The sequence below is a fragment of the Gavialis gangeticus genome, unplaced genomic scaffold (assembly GCF_001723915.1).
Source record: "Gavialis gangeticus isolate Ggan-Ray unplaced genomic scaffold, GavGan_comp1, whole genome shotgun sequence".
Taxonomy (NCBI): domain Eukaryota; kingdom Metazoa; phylum Chordata; order Crocodylia; family Gavialidae; genus Gavialis; species Gavialis gangeticus.
In genome coordinates, this window is record NW_017729028.1 from 27848508 (window position 1) to 27871361 (window position 22854).

Here is a 22854-nt window from a genome sequence, read left to right on the forward strand (position 1 = left end):
AACATTGGGTCCTAAAAAAAAAAAAAAAAAAATGAAGGAAAAAATGAACACAAACACAAATTTGAAGAGTGAAACATATGAGGACAAAGACAGAACGACACTGAAAGGTTAGAAAGGAATGACTAACATTCAACTTTCTGAAAACTGAAACACTGTGATCTCTATTCTTTCAGTTCTGTATTTTATAAGCTTATATCAGAAATTATTTGAGCCTAAAAATATATCACCTTCAACGAGTTATCACAGATACCCCGTCCCCCAATACACTCCAGCTACATGATTCACAATTCTCCTTCCCAGGAAGACTGGAAATGCAGTAGTATGTAGGACCTGCAATATACTGAATCAAACCCAAGCCACTGGCAAAATTGCCACAGACTTTTATGGAACCAGGATTTTTCTCATAAGCTTCAGAGGAAGGGCTTCCACACCATTGTATATATATTTTTATTGAAAGCAATTGCTGAAAGTAGTCTTATCGTTACAAATAACGTTAACCTGGTGAATCAGCAAGTCGGCAAGGCTCTGCAATAGTGGGCTGGAACAGCCTGCCTGGGTGTGAAGCAGGCTGGCGCTTCCAACCCAGCTGTTGCTCCTCCCAGACACCCGGCCATATGCAAAAGCCCCCACTGACTGCCCCACAGGGCAAAACTTCTCCCCACTCCTGCCCCCTTGCACTAGGGAGAAGCAGTGGCAGTGGCTGGGTCAGAAGCTCCACAGGCCAGATGCAATAGCTCCATGGGCTGAAAGTTGCCAACCCCTGGTCCACATTAAATGAGACCTTTCCCCTAGTGAGCATATATCTATGCCATTGGAAGTATCATTTTGATCTGTATTCTTGTTGGCAGCTTCATGATAGAAGTCAAGGTCTATAGTAGCACAAAATCCACGTTAATTTTTATTCCTAGTAATGGTACCAGCAGGCTAGGACTTAGTTCCTGTAGGGGTGCAATAAACTACCTGAGCTGTAGCTGTTCTGAGGACAGAGGACTTCAGGCTCCAGTATGGCAGCCTTAAAAACATTAAAAGCACTAAATAATTCTTTCTGAGAGGAAAAAGAAAAAGATTCCATGACTGATGAGAGGTCCTGATTTTGTGTGTTTGTTCTCATGAAAAGCGAATGTCTTTAGGACAAACTTGCAATTGTGAAATCAAAAGAACAAAATGATCTTTTATCCCCATTACAAATTGAATTCAGATATTCAATGTCCAACACAAAGGAGCAACCAAGGTTAAGCTTTTTATTTGTTACAGGAATACTCATGCATGCCACTGTTAGTTTAGCACAGAGTTGTAATTAGCTTTAAATCTCCGTACATAAGTGTTAAACATCCTACCGATTCTATGCTTTCTGTAAGCAGATTTGCTCTTTATCTAACTTGGGCCAATCTTCTCAAATATTAGATTAAGGGCTATCAACATGTCACTATGACATAAGGAATGCCCCTATCATCATTACAAACTCCAGAGCTTGACTTTCAGATATTTCATTCTGCAGGTCACCATGACTCAACCTACATCCTGAAGTTTTGCTGGCACAATCATCAACCCCCTAAAAACAGATATGCTGGCTAAAACCCTAGAAAAATGCAGGTGCGTAACAGATAGCAAAATCCTTTTGCCAGCATAGCTTGTTCTGCCTAGAGAACTGTCTTCGGGTACATTGGCAGAAGAGCTCTTTTGCCTGGATAAGCTGCCTCTCCACTGGGGCAGAGCGGGGGTGGGACCGGGCTGCTGCTACGTGACAGCTCGCTACGCTGGCAAATCCTTTTAAGTGTAGGGAAGTGCCAAGGAGGATTCTGGGAACCGGTGGTGGCCTGCGGACTAGAGTTTCAGAATGAGGGAGATGCCATGGGATTGCTGTATGCTGTTGTAAAATGGCATTTGAGCCTGTCTGTTATTCCTGCCTACTTCAAGAATGAGCCCATTCCATCGGCTGTACTAGACACGAGAGAAAGCTGGCACTCTTAAAAAGGAAACTTGCAGAGGATAGGGCTGAAGCTAGCTATTCAATTTTTAAACATGTACTTAAAAATCCCTATACCTCTCCTGTCTCTAAGCAGGTCCCTAGAGCATTGCATGAAGCAAATGCTGTGGGAAGATTCCTACTGGTTTCTGCACTATACTAGCATAAGTTTGCAGCAGCAGAGTTTGAAAACAAGGAAGCCTGAAAATGCTACTGGATTATTATGTATATTTTCCTCATTTCCAAAAAACCCCCCTAAAACATTTAGTGTCTTTCATATCATACACTACAGAAATGGAGGGATCGGATGAAAAATTCACTCATTTGTATACCTTGGGATAGCTCTTTTATTTATAGTTCAACTGAAAAAAAAATAGAACTGAATTTTCAAGCCAAGGTTTTTGCCACTGAATGCGTGTGCCCCTAAGTTAATAGATAAATATTAGAGGTATGCAGACAGACTGGACAGGTGGACACACAGGAAGTTAAATGCTTAGCTGCCTGCACGATTGTGCAGTCATATCAGAAAGTATTATGTTTCAATTAGACACCTGATCAGAGGTGAAAGTGTGAGCCCTTCATAGGCAACCACTCAAGGTATTAAAAATAAACAGCACAATCAAGGCTGCAGATTAGGGGGAGTTTCACCTCCCCTCTGTCTTCTACTGCTCAGTGTTACTTTCCCCTTGCACTGCATGCTCCTTCCTTTTCAGACACTAGCACACTGCCATGCTTGTAGGACTACTGCTCTGCCTGGGAATTCGGTACCATCTGGCAGGGAAAGAACTTTACACGGAGAAGGCAGCTTATTGAAGCCTAGAGTATTTTAGCTATGGAGTACTCAGGAGAGCTGCCCAGTCATTTCCAAATCCTCCCTGACAAATCAATCATGGTGGCAGCATATTTATTCATATTAAAGTAATTCTCATTAATTTAAACACCATGAAAGGTTTTGGCTGTACTTTTTCAATATGAAGTTTCTGGATCTCAAAATATTAAGAGGATTGATTTTGAAATAGAGGCAACTGCAAGTGAGCACCAGCAAATGTGAACACACCCAGGTTTCCTGCCCTGTGCCAGCTGAGCCTGCCTCATCCAACCCCTTCCAAAAAGAAATTCTCTCTGCATGACCTAGCTATTGTTCCAGTGGGGCATACTATTATTCAGCATCCCAATTTAAAAGGAAGATTGATTATGGGCATGCCAGTGAACAAAAAGCAGCTCAAACATCACACAAAAGGTTTAATTATGACCTGATTATAGCAGTACTTTTGTTGAAAATGGATCACATGTGTAAATATCTTGCACTTGTCACATTTTATCTAAATGAATCCAAAGGGCCACACACACACACACCCTTATTAAATCATTGCAGTGCAGCCTCCTCTGGAATGAAATAGCGATTGCTGACTAGTATTTAAAAACTAACAATATGCTTTGGAAAACAAAGTGCAATGTCTATCTAGTGAAAGTGTTGTACAATTTAGATAAGAGGAACTTATCTAACCTGTAACCTAACCAGCCAAGCTGGACTACCCACTTTATCAACTCTGAAAATCCCTAGAGGCCTATATTCACAACTGGTTGTGATCTTCTATCCCACAGCTCATTCCAAATTGTTATTTTTTCAACAGTTGGGATCCTGCCTGAATTCTGTGCTCCAACGTATCCATATCTATTTAAATATATTTAGGTCTGTCTGCATTTAAGCTGTAGCCATGTCAATTAAGTATGTGGGGAAAAAATCCTGCCCCTAATACAGCTGTGCTGCAAAAGCTGCAGTAGAGACCAGTGATTCTCAAACATGGTACCACGAGATCCTTTTAAGGGTGTTACAGGGGGCTGCTCAATATTAGCACTGCTAAGTGAGTAAATATTTATAACATGATTCACAAGATGAACACACAAATTTCAAATACGAATCCAGTGTTAAAAACAAACAAACATTCTCAACTGTCGTGGTCTTTTTGAGTTCTTTGCAACAGAAGACTTGACACCATCTATATTAGTTAGCCGAAGTCAAGAAATGAATAAAAGCTAAGAGCTGGCATTTTCTGAGGAGTGCCCCGAGTCTAATGAGCACAGTCCTGAATCTAAAAATGTTGAGAATCACTGGTACAAACAGAGCAGTAGTAGGAAAGCTATCCTTTTGTTGGGATAACTTGTCCTGTTCAGGGAATTAAGACATCAGGAAAAGAACTTTTCACCGGGGAAGGAGAAGAGAAAACTCATCTAACAGTAAAATTCTGCTGCCAAACCTTTTCAAGTGCAAGCAAGTCCTTATACTATGTGCAATTAGACTCTAGGCCCCATCTGAATTCGTGTGCTGTCTGTGCTGGAACAACCATAAATATTAGTATATGTAATGGGAAATAGTTTGCTATTTTGTAATAAAAGTTGCTGCCCGATCAAAAGAAGACTGACATTCACTGAAGGGACAGGGCATGTTATGTGAAAAGAGGAACCAGACCCACCAAATTTATCTACAAAGATTGATCTGTGGGATGATTTCAAAGTTCTTTAAGTCACTCCCATCCTCAGGATGCAAAGCTGAGGGAAGTAAAACTGTGATGCCCCAGCACTGCAAAAAGGCTAAAAACAAAAAACATTGACAGTATTTGTATGTTAGGAAGACAGTATAACGGGCAACCTTCATTCACTGCAAAGCCTGTTCCAGAATTCAGTCCCTTGCCACACTTGATACTTAGCATATGCCAAATGGGTTGAGGCGATATACTGAGGACTGGGATTGCTGGCTGAAATGAGGAACTTTTTCCCTCCTTTCTGTGGTTTTTTGAAACTGCTGCCCTTGGATTTATGTTTTAAGTTGGTACGTGCTTTTAATTGTAAATATAAAAGGTAATTAAAAGGTGCCTAAACATTATCAGGATAGAGGGGGGTTTTGCCCCCCCCTATATTTTGCAGAATTTTAAAGAAAGAAAAAAACAGACAGTACAACCAAGCACATTTGTATTGAGTGGGAGGATCCTTTGTACATTATCAAATGGAGTGAATACTTTCCAAAGGAAGAGGAATGTATCATAGGTATGATGTTTACTATTCAGGGACCTCAGAGGAGCACTTTCTGCTAATGTGCTGCTAGCAGAGGCAATATTTATACTTATATTACATTTATAGAAGTGGCGATATTTTTTTAATTTAGTTAATTGGAGGCGTAAAGTTCCAATGTGCTGTTACGCCTACGGGGCACCCTGGGTATCCTAGTTCTAAACACAGATGCGCTGATGCATAATTTCATGCTGAATCTTTGAAACACAATGACAAAATACTTTTAAAAAATTCTCTTACACTGCTGACTCGGGTCTGAGTCCGTGGTCATCTTCACGTAGTTGGAAGGAAAGAGACCTGTCATGCCATTGAGTTCCCCTTGCCACCAATCAGCATCATCTTTGCTCAGTACATTAATAAACTGCCCTTTGGAGAAACTGAGCTCATCTTCATTATTTGCCAAGTAATCGTACATTGCTATTACTTGACACACTAGAAGGAAAAACAATATTCATAAATTGGATTAAGAAAAACTTCTTGTGGAAGATAAGTAACTAACTGCTGAAGCTTTGTAAAGCCTATTGAAAATACCAGTGGGATAAAAATCAGCTGCTTTCTGTGATATGCTCTCATCAGGCTGGATAACCGATCAAAAATCCATGCAAGAGTTAACACTGCATGCTTTGATCCTTAGAAAAAAAATAGGACGCATGGTCCCAAAAGTATAGTAAGGTTCCCCACTGCTCTGGGGAAGCAGGGTGCTCATGTTCTAGACATGATCAAGAACCTGCAGGCTTGCACTTATTTTTGCTCGTTGGAGAAGAGTATGTAGTTCCAACTCCAACAGGTGAATATTGCAGTTTGGGATATAACCTTTCATCTGGGAAACAGGTTTGTTGCAATACACCAAGATAGCAGACAGTACATTCCAGGACAGGAGCCACTGAACAGAGCAGCTGCTTTATAAATGTGAAGTTCCTCAGGACACAGATCATGTCTTCTAATGCATCTGTTCCTAATCTGGCTCCTAGGTTTTACTACAGTAGGGTCAAAGACCCTGATTGGGATCTCTGGGTGTTACTAAATCACCACCATGACTACCAGAGTAATAAACAGAAATTAATCAGTTCATTCCATGATAGCTATAACACAGACTGCTATCTGGGGTGAAAGGGTTGAATTAGCAGTGCAAAACTACATAAACAAGAATATTTTTCTACCTGAGGCAGCAGTAGGAGTGGTTTTCTCACTGCTTGGACCCAATAATTTCACATGGCTGGCAGGAAACCACCCCTTCTGTCGCTTTTTTCCTCTTGCCTGTAAAATGTATTTCAAGCAGTTGAAAAAGAAACAAACAAATGACTCGAGGATGGTAATAAATGCCCTACCCAGACAGTTAAGCTAACTAAAAGCCACAAAAGTACACACCAAATTAAATACAAGATGGAATTTGGTTGTAGGTACTAAAATTCAGGTACTGAATTCACATAAAGCTGCACCTTTTTTTTTTTAGCTGAGTACTAACAACTCTAAAAAGAGACTTGTGATTTAGATTTAGGTTTAACTTCAAGCAGCTTAGAGGGCCTAATTTTTTCCCCTTTGATTATGGTCTTCTTCAAACCACAGTCTCACTCAAGAGGCCCAGCTCAGTCTCTACAACTCAAAATCTCACCGGGAAGCAGAGAAGGGTGCTATAAAGTAATGGGAGTCAACCTCTTTGGAAAGTGTGCCACAAATTAAGCCACATACCCTCCCGGAGTACTACACTGATTCCCTTCCCCTGCCATCTCTACCACATTGCTTCTTGTTTCCTGCCTTGTGCTCCTTGCCTGATCTGCTGCTCTGCTTTCCACTCCCTGCCTAATCTGCTGCTCTGCTTTCCACTCCCTGCCCTACATGCCACTGTGCTTCCAGCTTCCTCCCTAATTTGCCATGTGCCACCCATAGAGGCTGGCTGTGCCACACATGCAGGTTGGCTACCTCTGCTGTAAAACATCTCAACTCAGAACTAGCCATGAGGTAGGGACAAATACTAAGGAGAAAACAAGCAGCATCCCCACCCTCTCCCCTTCTGCAGGTGCAGGCTGGACATCTGGAGAATAACTGGCTGTGGGAAGATCTTAGTGACTCCCAGAATGGGTTCTCAATCAGCTATGGTGAACAGATCCCATTTTCTGGTGGTGGAGTGATGGAAAGTCAGGAGGAATAAAGATCCCATGCTACTTTTCAAAAGAGGTCAGGGTGGAATAGTATTTGCCCCAGTGTCCTGATCACATTTTGGCTAAATTTCTCTATGGCTTCAGTGAGGCCTGATAGCAGCTTTTCAATTTTTCCACTACACAGCCATGTGAAGCAGTGAATGAATGGGTGTAGGAACAAACTTCCTTCTGTGTACAATTTATCAGTTCAGAAAAGTACTTTCTAATCTTTCAAGATGAAAGACTTAACTACAAGAAATTGTTACATATACACTACACAGGTTTCTCTCCTACTCCATCAAAGAAATGGAGTAGTACTGTTATTTTTAAAAATCAGTTAAGTAGTTCTGGCTCTAATTATGACTTATTCACTGCCAATGCTGAACCCTTCCACACACTGGATTTCAGTGACAGGAAGAAGAGGTTTACATTTAAACTTATTTTCCAGCAGAAAAATAGGTTCTTGGTCAGATTTCTGAACATTGCACTCAGCACTCTTTTTAAATTAAAATCACAGAGGTAGCCCTATTATTAATCATTATGTTAAGGTTATTTCCCACCCACCACCCCCCTTAATTACCTGCAGCTCTCCTTGCCACCATCCACTAGCATTTTTCTTCAAAATGAGTATCAGCTGTCCTGGAGCCAGACTAAGCTGTTCTGTCCCAGATGCAGTGTAGGCTGTAGTAACCTGAGCAATCTCTGAAGACCGAAAAATACTAGTAAGAAATGCAATAAGGTAAGGTCTAGACCCACAAAGGTAACCAGGTACCTGCATTCCTGCTGAAATACCTTTGGGGTCCTGCCCCTAAAAGTTTGGAGGTTATAATGTACTTACCAGGTTTCCTGTTTACGGTCCCAGTTTTTCCAGCAGCACCAGAACCCTACAATAAAAAGTGCAGCCAGCTTTTAATATGCAGTATTAAAATTTATTGCCAATTTTCCCTTGTTTCTTTTAAAAGGGGTTCTACCTTGCTACAAATACTCTTTATTGTTAAGGATAATAATTCCCTTATTACAAAGCACAATGGTTTGAAAATGGTTAGATACTTTTCAAAACTAAGTATTTACACAGATAAGAACTGTAAACTTTTGTAAATCAATCATAACACCAACATTTTAATATTTGGACATAATACCTAGATAAAATATACAAAAGGTTTTTAGTTTATATCATATTTACTTGCACTTCTTCTCCTGCAAATCAGTCTGAGTGTCTTAGTCTGGAAGCAGGCTTTTCTTTACTGGAATAGAAGCATGGAGGAACAGAAGCAAGGAGACTGTGCTCTGGGGGTGTGGGGGGCCAGATTGGGCAGAACTGTGGCTGGGACCCAGAACTTTATTCTGGCTGCTCTGTGGCCTTCAGAGGCAACTTCCATTCCCTAAAGAACTCATCATTCTCATTACCGGAACACAAAAACAGATCACATTGCAGTACAAAAATAAAGCCAACACTCACGTCTTGATCCTTTGGTCTGACATAGTTTGAGGGAAAGATTCCAGTTCTGTCATCAATGCTTCCTGTCCACCATTCCCCATCTTTCTGTGTCACTAATATTTCATCACCTTCAGTGAAAGTCAAATCACCAAGTTCGGAGCTTGAATAAGAATACAGTGCTACATACTCTGTGGGAACAATGTATATATAGCTTTAACTACTGGGAGAAATGTGTGTACTGTAGCAAATGAAACCAAACTGCAAATTATATTTTCTCTGTTTGATCTATTCATTTTCTCAATAGTATGGTGAATGTAACGAGAGGAATAATGGTCAGATAATTCTTTGCGGAGATCTCCCACAACAAGATTTCTCAAACTTTTTCATAGTATGGAACATATTGCACCTGGGAGTTTTGTGAGCCATTCTTTTTGCTTGACCTATAATCACAGGAATCCTCTCCACTTCCATATACAATTATGTAGACACCTTTCTTACTTGCATGAACAAAACATACTTGAAACAAATACAGCAATCATGGGAGCTCCTGACATGGAAGAGTAATGCATTTTTGCTTGCTCTCTGTGATTTAACAGGTGGAAAGGAAGAAGGATAGTATTATATGATTAATAAGACCTCTGTGAATCATCCACAGTTCACAAAGCAGTGGTTTGACAAATGCGTTCTTGTATATTAGAGATTTTAGGTTGTCTCAATCTTTTATAAAAATGAGAGTGGAACAGTACGTACACACACACACACGAGTTCCAGACATCTGAACAAGTAAGCTGTCCAAATGGAACTTGCAAACATTTTATATGTGGTCTGATGAAAAGGTAAGTAAATGAACAGTCATATATCAGATTGAAAGGTTGGAAGATTATTTTTCATTAACAAACTTTTCCCCCTTCATTTGTACTTATGCTTCCTCTATCTAAGTATACACACTGGAAAATGGCTTCCAACACTCAAACTGAAAAAGCACTGATAATATCTTTTCCATTTTGAGCAACAAGCACTGCAACAGGAAGAGAGAAGTTAATGCATGGTTACTGAATCTATTTTTAGGTTTTCAGAGGTCTGCACTGGTCACTAATGAACATTTTGAGCAACACAACCTTTTGCAAACAACTGAACCTAAAAATTGGTTACAGATTTTAAGTTTTTACTTCACACTTCCACTGTAGTATCTGCATGTTTGTACTCACCACTCTGTAGCAAACATTCACATATGTGAACAGATTTTTATGCACGTCCAAAGTCAATTTGCATGCTACTGCATGTTATTAAACAGAAATGAGTCTTATAACTTCAAGGCACTTTAAAGTGGATTCTTACCCTCTCCAGGTGTATAAGATGGCATGTTATGTTTCTTTTTTACAGATGCATAAACTGCTTCTGGTCTGCAGACAAAAAGCTCACAGTTACTTTACATGGTTGACTTAATTTAGTTACAAAGATTATATAAAAACTGTTAAGACTGTTTGCGAGAAGCATAATTGCAGCCAAGCACTACTTCATGCTCTGTTGACAAATATTAGTAAAACTGTGGTCCTAAAAACATATTTCAATTTTTCAAGTAGTCACTAACATTAATACAGCATCCCTTAACGTTTATAGGGCATACCTATAAAATGCCACAAATGCTGCTGTAACAGATTACTAGCAAAAGCAAAACTGAAATTAAGAAAATGTAAGGTGGACCAAAGCAAATGTCCTCAAGAGCTAAAAATATAACTTCAATCAGGACAAACTTATACTTTAAGCTAAAGGCTTTGGAAAATGTAGTCACAAACTTTGGAATCCAAGAAATGCAGCAATGAAGCTAAAAGGAAAGATTTCATAAAACAACTTCCCACTTAACATTCCCTCCTTCCGTAGGATTTTACACATTGTATCTGACAAGGACTGATTCACAGGTGAAGCTGCAGTCATCTCTAAAATGTAATGGAGGTAATATTCCATATCAGCCACACTGTACTGATTTTCAGTAATTCCCTGAACTGTTAGCTAGAATATTAACCTTAACATCAATGCTTCTGAAAACTAGGAAAAGAACTAGTACTGCAATACGCATCAGGATGCTTCATAACAGTGAGTGGTTAAGAGTTCTCACTTTCATATACAGTATACCCTCAAATCCGGCACGCACGGGACCGACCACCTGCCGGAAGTTTGAGAATTCCATGTTTTGGAAACCAGAGAGGCAGCTGGTCATGGGGAGCAGGGCGGATAGTGGCGGCTGGTCCCAGAGCAGTGGCTGCACGTGGAGCAGGGTGGTGGATGGCAGCAGCTGCTGCCACGTGTAGGCTCCCCTTCTGTGTCCGGGGGCATGGGGAGGAGTGGCGGCTGGTCCTGGAGCAGTGCCGCGGGGTGGTGGATGGCGGTGGCAGTTGCTGTGTGCAAGCTTCCCCCTCCACATCTAGGAGAGTGGAGGGGGAAGCTTAAAAAGTGCCGGATTTTTGAGAATTCTGGATTTATGAGGTTATATTGTACCATCTAGGACCTGGTACCTCCACTAGTACCTTGTTGAAGCATTGGTCCAATACTGAATCAAGATAAACCTGCTGAATTATCAAACACCATTTTCTCCAGGTTGCAAGAGTTCCCAGTTATGTACCTGACTTGACGTGTAATTAAATTAAAGCCCAAGGTGGTATGGCACACGTCATGCTACTTATTCTCCTTAATTAAAAGCATTACTCTAGTTTTACAGCTTGAGAGGCACACTGATAGATGCTGAAAACAAAAAGCTACTAAGTCTTACTTACTCCTCTCGTTTGCTTTCATTTCCAGGTAAGAGCTTGACATAGGATTTAGGAAACCAGCCCCTTCCTCCATGTACCTCTCCAAACCACCAGTTTTCTTGCTGTTCCAACACAGTGATGATATCATTTTTGGAAAAGTTCAAGTGGTTTTCTTTTTTTGCAGTCCAAGAGCAAAGTGCCTGTGCTTTTAAGTTCTCTACAGCTTGTCCCTGTTAAAGTAAATATATGGATGTTACTCACTTCTAGGACTCAATTTAGGTATATTTCAAAACCACACTTCATCATCTAGGTGTGCTTTTTCTAAAGGACAGCTGAATGACTTCCTGCCATGACAGCAGCATTATGCACTGCCACATGCAAGCGATGTACTCAGAAGTTATCTTTGGACTCTGTCCCTAATGGCTAACAAAGCTGGAAATGTTTTAGTTATTTCTGATTCTAGGAAACGATGCTAGCAGCAGATTCAGTAAAGATATATAATGCCTCAGAGTGCATCTCTGGAATAAGCCCACATAAAGGCCGTCTTCTGCATGGAGGTAAAACATATATATTTGAAGGAAAAGGTGGCAAAAGTACATATAAACAGTTATCCCCAAATGGGGAAACTTGAAAGGTCATTCTGAGGCCCAACATGACAACAAAGTTCACATTTCTACATACTCCATATCTTCACTCTTTCCGAATACCACACTGATCCAATATAGTGTAAAGAAGAGAGAAAGAAAATAGTTTAAGGACCAAATTCCTGTGTGACAAATTAATATAGCTTCCCAGATTATAGTGGAGTTATGTACATTCCTACCACCTGAGGATTTGCCCTAGTGTCTTTTCTAGATTTTTTAAATAAGACACTAGAAAAGGCATAAATCCTTTAAACAACGGTATATTATCTTTATTCACACCAAATTAAATGACATCAAATTCTCCAACTCTACTCTCATACAACGTACCTGTCCATGAATGGGCGAAACAGATCCTGGGGATACAGTACGAGTAAAAGCGGATTTCTTCTGCCAGGTTGTGTTAACATTTAGGCTTGAAAAAGATACGTTTTGGTAATCAGATTCTTCTCCTGATTTATTGGGTGAAAGTGGTCTGAAATTTTAGCACAGGCTTGTTTAGCAACAGATAATCCTTCTTAAAAAGTATATCAACTATAACTACTATTTCTTACATATACAAAATGGATATGGCATACAATGCAAATCAGAATATCAAAAGGTGAACCTGTATCTTTTAAGACCCTCCCCATACAGTTTCCGTATTAGTTTTCTGCATTTAATTTATGCAATGCTTTAATACAGCATAATATATGAAATCCAAAATCTGAGATGACAATTTAACACACAGCCCAAACTTACTCTGCAGGAGCTGAGGTAGTAGATAAAGATACTGTAGGAGGAAGTAAGGCCTTCTTAGGAGATAAAGCTTTTTCCCCTTCTAGTATTTTTTCTACATAGTTGCAAGGAAACCAGCCAAAACGTCCTTGAATGCTTCCATAAAGCCAACCAGGCTCTCCTGTGGTTTTTTCATCAACCTGGGGAGATGGGCAGAAGAGAAAAACAAATGAAAAGTATAAGAAACAAAGGATATTCAGTGTGTCGGCACACTGCAGCTCTATTGATTTCACTGAAGGAGATATGCCTGGACAAGTACCAGGCCACATCATCTTCATTTTATTCAGAATTCAGCCTGCCTTTCCAATAACTAAGAAGCAACACTGCCTAGTAAGAATGCCATCCCAAGCTGTGTAACAAGGCGATTGTTCTTATCAACTGCTTGTTTCCTCTTACAATGCAACCGTAGGGACATAATTTATACTAGTTCTAGTTAAAAGACTGAAGAGAGGATGTGACATGCAGTTACAGTTAACTGAGTCCATTGGAAAATTACTGTGATAATACGTATTACTTCATCACCTAGAAACTCCAACTCCCTCATCTTATGCACCATATAAATGCAGAAATTATGAACAAAGGAACAAGATACAATGAATTGAAAGTGAGTGGGGAACTTACTTCACATCAGCTGCTCCAAAGTAACTGTTCATATACTCATTCTTACCTCAAGGTACATGAAAATTAAACCAGGGCATCAGCCATCAATGACACGGGACTAAACAACCACAGTTGAGTTTCAGTTAACACCGAACAGCTGACATGTTAGGTCCCTGGCCATTTTTAACACACTGAAGTTGGTTTTTCCATACCCGTAAGCAAGAGAAAGGGAATGCAAGTCTCTTCTGTCTAAGCTATCTAAGCAAGTATGCCTATTTACCAATCATTATTAGATAGCAGTAGCTGGGAAATTCTTTACAGTAAATACAGAATTTGTTTACAGGAAACAAAAGTATCAGAAATGGTTCAATAAATACGAGTACCGTATTTCTAAAGGGTGGTGTCTGCAGTAAAAGTACATTCAAGTAATTGTATCTTGAGAGGAAGCTGGAGATAACAACTTGCACTATTCTTTCTGTTTCCTTTCATGCTCCACTAACATGAAAATGCAAATAGATAATTAACACTATAAAATGAAAGACAAATATTAAGAGGTCTTAAGATTACTGCCTTCATCATTATCTGATATTTGCAGCACCTCCAGTCTAGTTAATGAATGAGTTTTAAAGGGAAAGTAAAGCATCTGATTATTTTTAAAAATATACCACAATATCAATATCTTCCCATATACTATACTAACATAAGTCACCTAAATATACAGTTTCTCAACATTTTTATCTACACCATGAATATAGGTTTGTGAAAGGGATTATACAACATAATTGCTTACAGTAGCAAGGGACTGGACTTAGTGATCCAGGAAGTCCCTTTGAGTCCTATGTTTCTATCCATCACGTGCTGTTGGGAGGGTTAGGGGAGGGGATTCAGGACACCAATATAGTTTATACAGCTGTATACACAAAGATGATCTTCACAGAAGAGACTCAAGCTAAACTGCCCTGGAAGACTGCCTAGAGACGAGTTTACACAGACCAGCCAATTAGGAAAAATTAAACCTTCTTCAGGTATATAGGGAGCAAAAAGAAGGTGCAGGGTAACATAAGACCCCTACAGGACAGGCTACGGCAATTGGTGATCGATAAAAGAGACAAGGCTGAACTCTTCAATGAGTTTTTTGCCTCTGCATTCCTGAACACGGATCAAGACAAACCTCCCTGTTGCATTATAGACAGACACAGGAGGGATGCCAGCCCACCAATGGTCAGCATCGACCTAGTAAAGGGACACTTGGAGGGGCTGGATGTGTTTAAGTCAGGACGCCTGGATGATTTTCATCCAAGGGTGCTGAAGGAATTGTCCAGTGTCATAGCAAAGCCACTGGCACAGCTGTTTGAGCACACATGGTGCTCAGGTCAGGTCACAGAAGACTGGAAAAGGGCCAATGTGGTCCTTATTTTCAAGAAGGGGAGGAAGGAGGATCTAGGTAATTATAGGCCAGTTAGTCTCACCTCTATCCTTGGGAAAACCTTTGAAAAAATTATCAAGGATCACATTTGTGGGAGCCCAGCAGGAAAGTAATGCTGAAGGGCAACCAGCACGGGTTCATAGTAGGTAGATCCTACCCAACTAACCTTGTCTCTTTTTATGACCAGGTCACAAAATCCTTAGATGCAGGAGTTAAGGTAGATGTTATTTACTTAGATTTTAAGAAGGCCTTTGAGACAGTATCTCATCCTATTCTTACAGAGAAACTGAGCAGCTGTGACATAGATGATTACATGGTCAGGTGGGTGGCAAATTGGCTTAAGGGTCACACCCGGAGAATGGTGGTGGATGGGTTGTACTGACCTAGAGAGATGTGGACAGTGGGGTCCCCCAAAGCTTGGTCCTTGGACCTGTGCTATTCAATATCTTTATCAGGGACTTGGATGAGGGTGTGGAGAGCACTCTGTCCAAATTTGCAGATGACACAAAATTACGCGGTGAAGTAAACTCACTAGTGGGAAGGGATCGAATCCAGGCAGACCTGGATAGGTTGGAAAAGTGGGCAGAAAAGACTAGGATGCAGTTCAACAAAGACAAGTACAAAGTGCTGCATCTAGGGGGAAGGAATCACCAACACATGTGTACGCTAGGAGACGACCTTCTCAGTAGCACAGCAGCAGAAAGGGATCATGAGCCATCAATGTGACAAAGTAATCAGTAAAGCTAACCGCACTCTATCATGCATTAGCAGGTGCATCACGAACAGGTCCAGGGAGGTGATACTTCTCCTCTAGGCGGTATGCCGCAGCTGGAGTACTGTGTCCAGTTTTGGGCACCACACTTCAAGAGGGATGTGGATAACGTTGAGAGGGTTCAGAAGAGGGCTACTTGTATGGTTAGGGGCCTGCAGGTAAGGCCCTACAAAGAGAGACTGAGGGCGCTGGATCTGTTTAGCCTCCACAAGGGAAGGCTGAGAGGGGATGTTGTGGCTGTTTACAAATTCATCAGGAGCTGGGGGTCAGCAAGGAACAGGAGATGCTCTGTTTACCAGGGCACCCCTTGGAATAATCAGGAACAACAACCACAAACTGACAGACAGCAGATTTAGGTTGGATGTCAACAACAACTTCTTTACGGTAAGGACTGCCAGGGCCTGGAACGGGCTTCCAAGGGAGGTGGTGCTCTCCCCTACCCTGGGGGTCTTTAAGAGGAGACTAGACAAGCACCTGGCTGGGGTCATATGACCCCAGCACTCTTTCCTGCCCAAGGCAGGGGGTTGGACTTGATGATCTACTGAGGTCCCTTCTGACCCTAACAACTACAAAAGCAAAACATGAAACCAAGGATATGATAGAGAACATCACTGAGATATAAAATGATATTGTCCACATTAAACAGGTCAGTTGGAGCCCAGCAGGAAAAATAATGCTGACGGGCATTATGCTAAATGCTGAAGGGCAAACTGAAGCACAAAGAGTAAATTTGTTTTTATTTATAACACCATTAGCTAAATCTGGATTTCTAGCAAGCAGTTCCTTGCACAATTACATGCACATCTGCAAAAATTTGCAACAGAGAAGATGAGAAAACAGAAATTGTATTGTTCTTGATCTATCCATTTTGTTGTTTAAAATAGCAATACTGATCCCCAACTCTACCTCTACCCCGAAGTAGACATGTATTAATCCTGCTTTCCCCTTCTCCAGACAGCAATCAATGTAAACTTGAACGGGTCTAAAATAGGGCAGGAACATTTATTTTGATTAAGATGTAATATATCCTAATTTTTAAGTCTTGTATGCACTGCAAGTCTTACCTGAATTACATCTCCTGAATTAAAGCTCATCTCATCGTGATTCCTTGCTTCAAATGGGTATAAAGCTCTGTAATTTACCAAGGCAACTGAATTCCTAGATTCTGAGGTACTAACAGCATTGCCTGAAAGGAGAAAAAAACCCCAAACTATTACTGTCTTGGTACTGCAGTAATGCTTAGAAGCCTTTAACTTGGTCAGGTCCAGTTGTGTTAGATGATGTATACTGATATAAACAAGGGGACAGTCCTTGCCTCTGTAATGTTACAGACTAAATGTATGGTGAGAGATAAATGGATACAACAAAACAGATGGAGGGAAGCACAGTGCTGCACAGACTATTATTATTAGCATGACAGACAGAGGTAACAGTGGGCAGAGTGCACCAGCTGCTGAGTCAAAGTGTGAAATCTGTTTGCCTTCCCACCTGTTCCTGTCATATCATTTCTGCAAGGCCAATTGTTTTAAAATGGTTTTATTTATTTATAACATTTTTAAATTTTCTGAAAAGAAAAAAGTTGTCCCAACACAGCACAGGCTGAGGATCTTGCCAAGGAGATACAAACATTTGGAACAGAAATATACTGTATATTCTTATTTGTAATTCTAACTCTACTCGTGCTACTGCTAACCCAACCGCACTAATGTCCTTCAGCTCTTGACTGTCAAAAATTGTGAGTGGGGTTTGCACAAGCTTTCAGCACTGCCCTAATTCTGCTCCTGTGAAATCAATAATAAAAGCCACTCCCACTAGCTGTAATGGGGATAACATTAAACCAACATAAAGCATTTTTCAAATCCCTGTATGACAAGTGGATTTCTATCTTGATTTCTATATAACTGACATTGTTTCTGATGCTTGTGTTTTCTCTATTAGTATTAAAAGAGTCACTATGGCTGCAGGCTGGGCCTGTTCTCTTTACTTGGAGCTTATCTGTTCATTTTCTACTAAAAATTATTTTAAAATAAGTTCTGAATCTCTACACAAATATCCTCCTTTCAAGGTTGGAGTGCAGGTCTCTCTCTCAGAAAAGCTGAAGTGTTACTGTTGTGAGAGGGCAGGATTTGTTGGCTGCAATTCCTGAAAGATTTGTAAATTGGGGGAGCCTCCTTGAAGTTAACAGAACTCTGCTGATTTACAGCAACTGAAGACAGGGACCAGGTTTTCTAACATTAATTTTTAAATGCTAAGTTTCCAATATTGTCATTCTGACACAAAGTGCCTAAAATACAAAGTACAAATATCTATTAAAGCCCCCCGGGACATTTTAACCAAAGCCAAGAGGTGAAGCTTACCTTCATTTTTCCCTGGTGGCTTAAGATTCCGACCATCTGTTTGTTTCAATAAACCTGCCAATTTCTCATTTAAGTTTAATTTAGAAGCTTGTTTCTCTGACTCTTGCATATTGGTCGTGTCTTTTCTTTTCTTTACTTCTTCATGCTGTTTACGCCGCTCCTCAGCTTGTCTTGCAATCTGTTCTTGCTTTTTTCGGTCGTCTTCTAGTTGTCTCTGCCTTTGTTGCTCTGTTTCTCTCAGAGTTTCAGCTTGCTTTTTCCTCTCTTCCTCCTTGTGCTTTTGCTGTTGGGACTCTCTCTCTCTCATCTGAGCAGCTACCTCTTCTGCTTTTAGCCTTTCTTCTTGAATTTTTTCCTGTATTCGCTCTTCATGTAGTCGCTTTTTTTTCTCTTCTTCTTCCTTTCGGATATTTTCCTGCCATTGGTTCTCCTTCTCCCGTTTTGCTTTCCTTAAAGAAAAAAAGGGAAAATAAATCTGAAAGTAAGCAATACATTCTTCCTGAACAAGCTTGGTGACAACCATGGCTTGAATTTAGACAAGACTGGCCCTACATCTATAGTATCCTCCTTCCTCTGGGAGTACAGTGAAGTAGTGCTGGTTCACTAGCTACAAAAAAAAGAACCAATGGCTCCAGGTCTTCAACCAAGCAGGGAAGCTGGTCCATGTTCAGTCTCTACCCTAAGAACTAGGGCTGTGCGAAATTTTGGCAGCTATTTAATTTTGGAGGTGTTTCAGCCCATTTTGGCACCTGAAACAGCGAATCTGAAAAGACACAGGCGGCTTCGAAACACTTCCAAAATGAAACAAAAGCATCCAAAACATTTTAGAAATGTGTTGGATGTTTTGGAGGTGCCCTCCGGGAGCAGTCTGGCACAGCCCTGCAGCTCTCCGCTTAAAGTGCCTGGAGGCTCGGGCCAGGCGGGGGATGGGAGCAGGCAGGGCAGCCATGGGGGCTTCTCCCACGGCTCTCCCTGCCAAGGCAGAGGCAGGCACAGCCGGAGGAGCCGCAGGAGAACCTGCAGCCGCCCAGCTGTGCCTGCCTCTCCCTGACCGATCTGAATCTCCAAAACAGGGTTGAAACTCCAAAATAGAGTCGGCTGAATTAAAACAGAACAGTGATCTGAAACATCAAAATGAATCACTCTTCGCCAAAACGTCTGAATCCAAAACCGAAATGAAACATAGCCGTTTCGCATAGCCCTACTAAGAACACAGAGAAAAGATCATTGACAGATATCACCTTTATTTCAACAACAAGGTTATCACTTGTGTCTAAAATCCAACTCTAGAAGACAATCTCCCTGCACCTTCAGCACTTTGGAGGCAATGATTTGAGATAGTGCTGAAATATCTGGTCTCTGTTATTCGCGTGTTATAAAAAAAAGTCATTGGAGAAGATCTCTATACTATATCAAAGTGGCAAACGCATTACTCTGATTGATACTTTGTGGTGTCTTCAGCCAAGGGAGGAGCTTCAGAGGGGTCTTGTGGTAGAAAAACTGCTCACACTATTGGTTCTTGGATAATAACATATTGTGGAAGTTATATGAAAGACAATCAATATCACTTGCATGCATCTTACTGACCTCTTGGACAGGACCGGTAAAAGGTCATACAACAAAGCTGTTACCACATGCTTGATGATTATTTGTGACAGAACTCGGGAATCTAAATCTCAGCAGTTAAAATAATAATAATAGATAAAACTGCACTTGCTATAACCAGGTCATCACCAGGTTACTGATAACAAGTGACCAAAAAGAAAAAAAAAAAAATCTAACCTCATCAAAGCAATACTTCATTTTAAAAACCATATGGCTGTCCTATATTTTCTGAGCCAAATTACCTTGCAGCCTCATCCTCCAGTCGCTTTTTCTGTGCCAGCTCAGCTCTTTTTTTTTCTACCTCTCTTATTTTATCTTGTTTTATTTTGTGGAGCTGCTCAAGAGCTAACTGCTGTGTGCTGTAGCTTTCTCTTAGTTCCTACAGAGGAAACACAATGAAGTGCATTAAAAGACTGAAGTCAACTCATTTTTTTAAGTGACCAACCAGGCATTTAACATGCTTTTTGATTCAAGTTTTAATACAAATGGACAGGGCATTCTAAAATAAATTATGGATGTTAGAACTCAGTGGAAATGGAGAGACAAACAGAGGAGAATATAAAAATAGCAAGCAGATCTGCAAACCCTCTTACTCAGTTTGTGTTGCTCTGGGTAGGTTGCCTCTTAGGGGAAAAGCAGTATAGCTGCATCTACACAGAACTACAGGATGGCCAATTAGCACTGCTGACTAACAGGGCCAAATAAACCAAACCCATTCTAATTAGCCCACCTGGAGTGCAGTCATGTTCTCTAGACTGGAACTGGAGTCATAGAAAAGTAGGGCAGGAAAGGACCTCCAGAGGTAATCTAGTCTGACCCCTGGCTAAGGCAGAAGCATCCCTATCTCACCATCCCATATAAATCTACCCTGACACAACACAGACCTAACACCGTAACCTGCGACAGGTAAAAGCAAGAGGACCAGGGCAGCCAATGTTTTGCTTCTATAAAATTTTGTCAATATACACTCAAGAAGTCCTGGGAAGAGGGCCATGCCCCCCTCTATAAAGGAAGGCAACCTGCCCTGCCCCATCCACATCCATACCGATCTGACCATGGTGCAAAATTCCTTCCTGTCCCAAATATGACTTAGCATTGAGGGCAGCACACGTGAAGCTGCACAGTATGTTTGAGAATACCACTGCCTGACACAGTAAGTTTACTGTGTAGACACAGTCTAAATTTCCTAAAGAAACATATCAGCAATAATATACCAGAATGTACTTCAAAAGATTAATAATATATTTATAGATTACTACAATTATTTTTTCTTAACAGTCACAGTGAATCAAATACACATACCGACAAGAAGGTAAAAGGTAGCATCTCATATAAGATTACATATATACTGTATAGAAAATATTCAGGAATAGTCTATTCCCACTGCAATACTGATACACTTTTCCTAGAAAGCCTGAGTATTCGTATAATAGACTTAATAAGAAAAAAAGGCAAGGTAACAAAACCTCCATTGCTCCAGGACCTCTCTCTGCAATAAATTAGAATAGGCAAATTATGTTCCATATATTATTTGAAGTCCTAGCATTGATGGGGGAACACTTTCTCCACTCATTTTAAACAGTTTAAAACTCATGTATAACAAGTATAATACAAGTATAATAATACATTTTTGGGGATTGTTGGCAAAAAACAAACAAACTAGTAAAAATCTATTTCAACATTACAGAATATTACTGTTTCAAAAGTAGACTTGTCCATTAAATAATTCAGAAGATAATTTACAAGAAAAAAGAGGGTATGAATTTTACAGTAAGCACTGGTGAAACACCATTAGCACAATCAGTAATTTGACCACAACACAGAAAAGCCAACTGTGTTAGGAGAAAGCAGTAAGAAAGCTTTTATATTGGGTTAACCTGGTGGCTTGGCAGCATTACATTAAGATGCTACATGTACTATCCTGGGCATTGATGCAATTGCAGGATTCTTCTGAAACCACTGGCTGTATCCAGACACACGCAGACATTTGTTTTCCTTGGGACAACTAACAGCCAGACAACTTGTGCCACTGCTACTTGTTCCTGGGGAACACCCATGCCACATGCATTCTGGCACACGGCACGTTACCTTGGGTGGGTTAGGGATGGCTGGGGCCTGCACCTGGCTGCCTCAGCAGCCTTACCTTGGGTTCTGGGGGCCTCCCAGGGCTGCAGCAGAGGTGATCCTGCCGCTTAGAGCCTGGCTGGCAGCTGGAGCGTGGCTATGGTCAGCCAGGCTCTGGTTTTGAGCAGTACGCATTGCCCCCATGTGCACCGCTCCACTTTTTTTTGTGCAGGTGTTTTTGACCTCTAGATATCCCCCTGCACTGCTCCCTTGCAGCACAGAGAACGGCTGTGTGATATGTGGCATGTCTGCGGTGCCACATACTGCACGGTGACACTCATCTGGATGTGGCCACTGAGTTGAGTCTCATTTAGGGCATGTGAGAAATGTGGGTTGGAGACAGAAAAGGGAGAAAGCAAGGGGAGAGATTTGTTTATATCAAAGGATAAAATGTTACTTCGATGACACTAACTGAAAAGGAAAAAAATACCTGGGTTAGCTGATGGATACTTTAGTCCACTTACAAACATGCTGTTATTACTATTTTTGGGTTTTGTTTTCCAAGCTTTTAATTTGAAGCCGTTAGATAGCAGACAGATTTAAAAGCAAGCAGAAAGAAAACAAGACTGTTCATTCCATTTCTGTCAGTTTATTTTCAGAATGAGATTTTCAGGAAAGAGCAAAAGAGGTATCACATGCACAAAAGAAAAATATAAACAGAGAAAAACTGTGAAATAATTAAAAGCGAAAGAGGCAAAGATTAGAAAATAACCTTAAGTAAGAGGAAGAGGTTGTTGAGACAGCTTAGCAGAGACAAAAGGCACTGAAGAACAGAATCATCCATATTCTCACACTGTAAGATAAGGCAGATAAAAAGCCAATTACATTTTTTTTAAATATACTGAAGGGAAGACTATGTTGTTGACACAGCCATTGAATGCAGCTGGATTGCTCTCAATAATCAACAAGCCATGCAGTAATGTGATTCCAAATGCAAGTAACTGATGTTGGGTGGAGAAGAATAAGGCTTTTTTTTTTTTAAAGAAGAAAATCTCAAATGTTATTGAGTTTCCTCTTCAGCTCTTTTCAATGGATGTAATGTTGTCCTTCCTCTGAAGAGAAATCATTCAGTTTATTCTAAAATTTGCATCAATGCCACTAGGAATACACTAGCAAATAAAGCAGAGTAATGCTACCTATATATGAAACTTGCATGCATTTTCTTAGATAGGTTAATATCCATATAAAGCAAAT

The 22854-nt window shown here is 40.6% G+C and overlaps 1 protein-coding gene across 5 annotated transcripts in view; it reads right to left on the minus strand.

The window, feature by feature from the left end:
- ITSN2 (intersectin 2) overlaps positions 1–22854 on the minus strand; it is a 138320-nt gene that overhangs the window by 33942 nt on the left and 81524 nt on the right. For all 5 annotated transcript variants that reach the window (XM_019520827.1, XM_019520825.1, XM_019520829.1 and 2 more), the window contains 12 exons: positions 19779–19915; positions 17932–18380; positions 16639–16760; positions 12741–12916; positions 12330–12474; positions 11383–11588; positions 9950–10014; positions 8633–8799; positions 8012–8057; positions 7754–7875; positions 6196–6292; positions 5276–5467 (listed from right to left, as the gene is read on the minus strand). In XM_019520827.1, the coding sequence (XP_019376372.1) occupies positions 5276–5467; positions 6196–6292; positions 7754–7875; positions 8012–8057; positions 8633–8799; positions 9950–10014; positions 11383–11588; positions 12330–12474; positions 12741–12916; positions 16639–16760; positions 17932–18380; positions 19779–19915 (1924 nt within the window). The remainder of the gene's footprint in view (positions 1–5275; positions 5468–6195; positions 6293–7753; positions 7876–8011; positions 8058–8632; positions 8800–9949; positions 10015–11382; positions 11589–12329; positions 12475–12740; positions 12917–16638; positions 16761–17931; positions 18381–19778; positions 19916–22854) is intronic.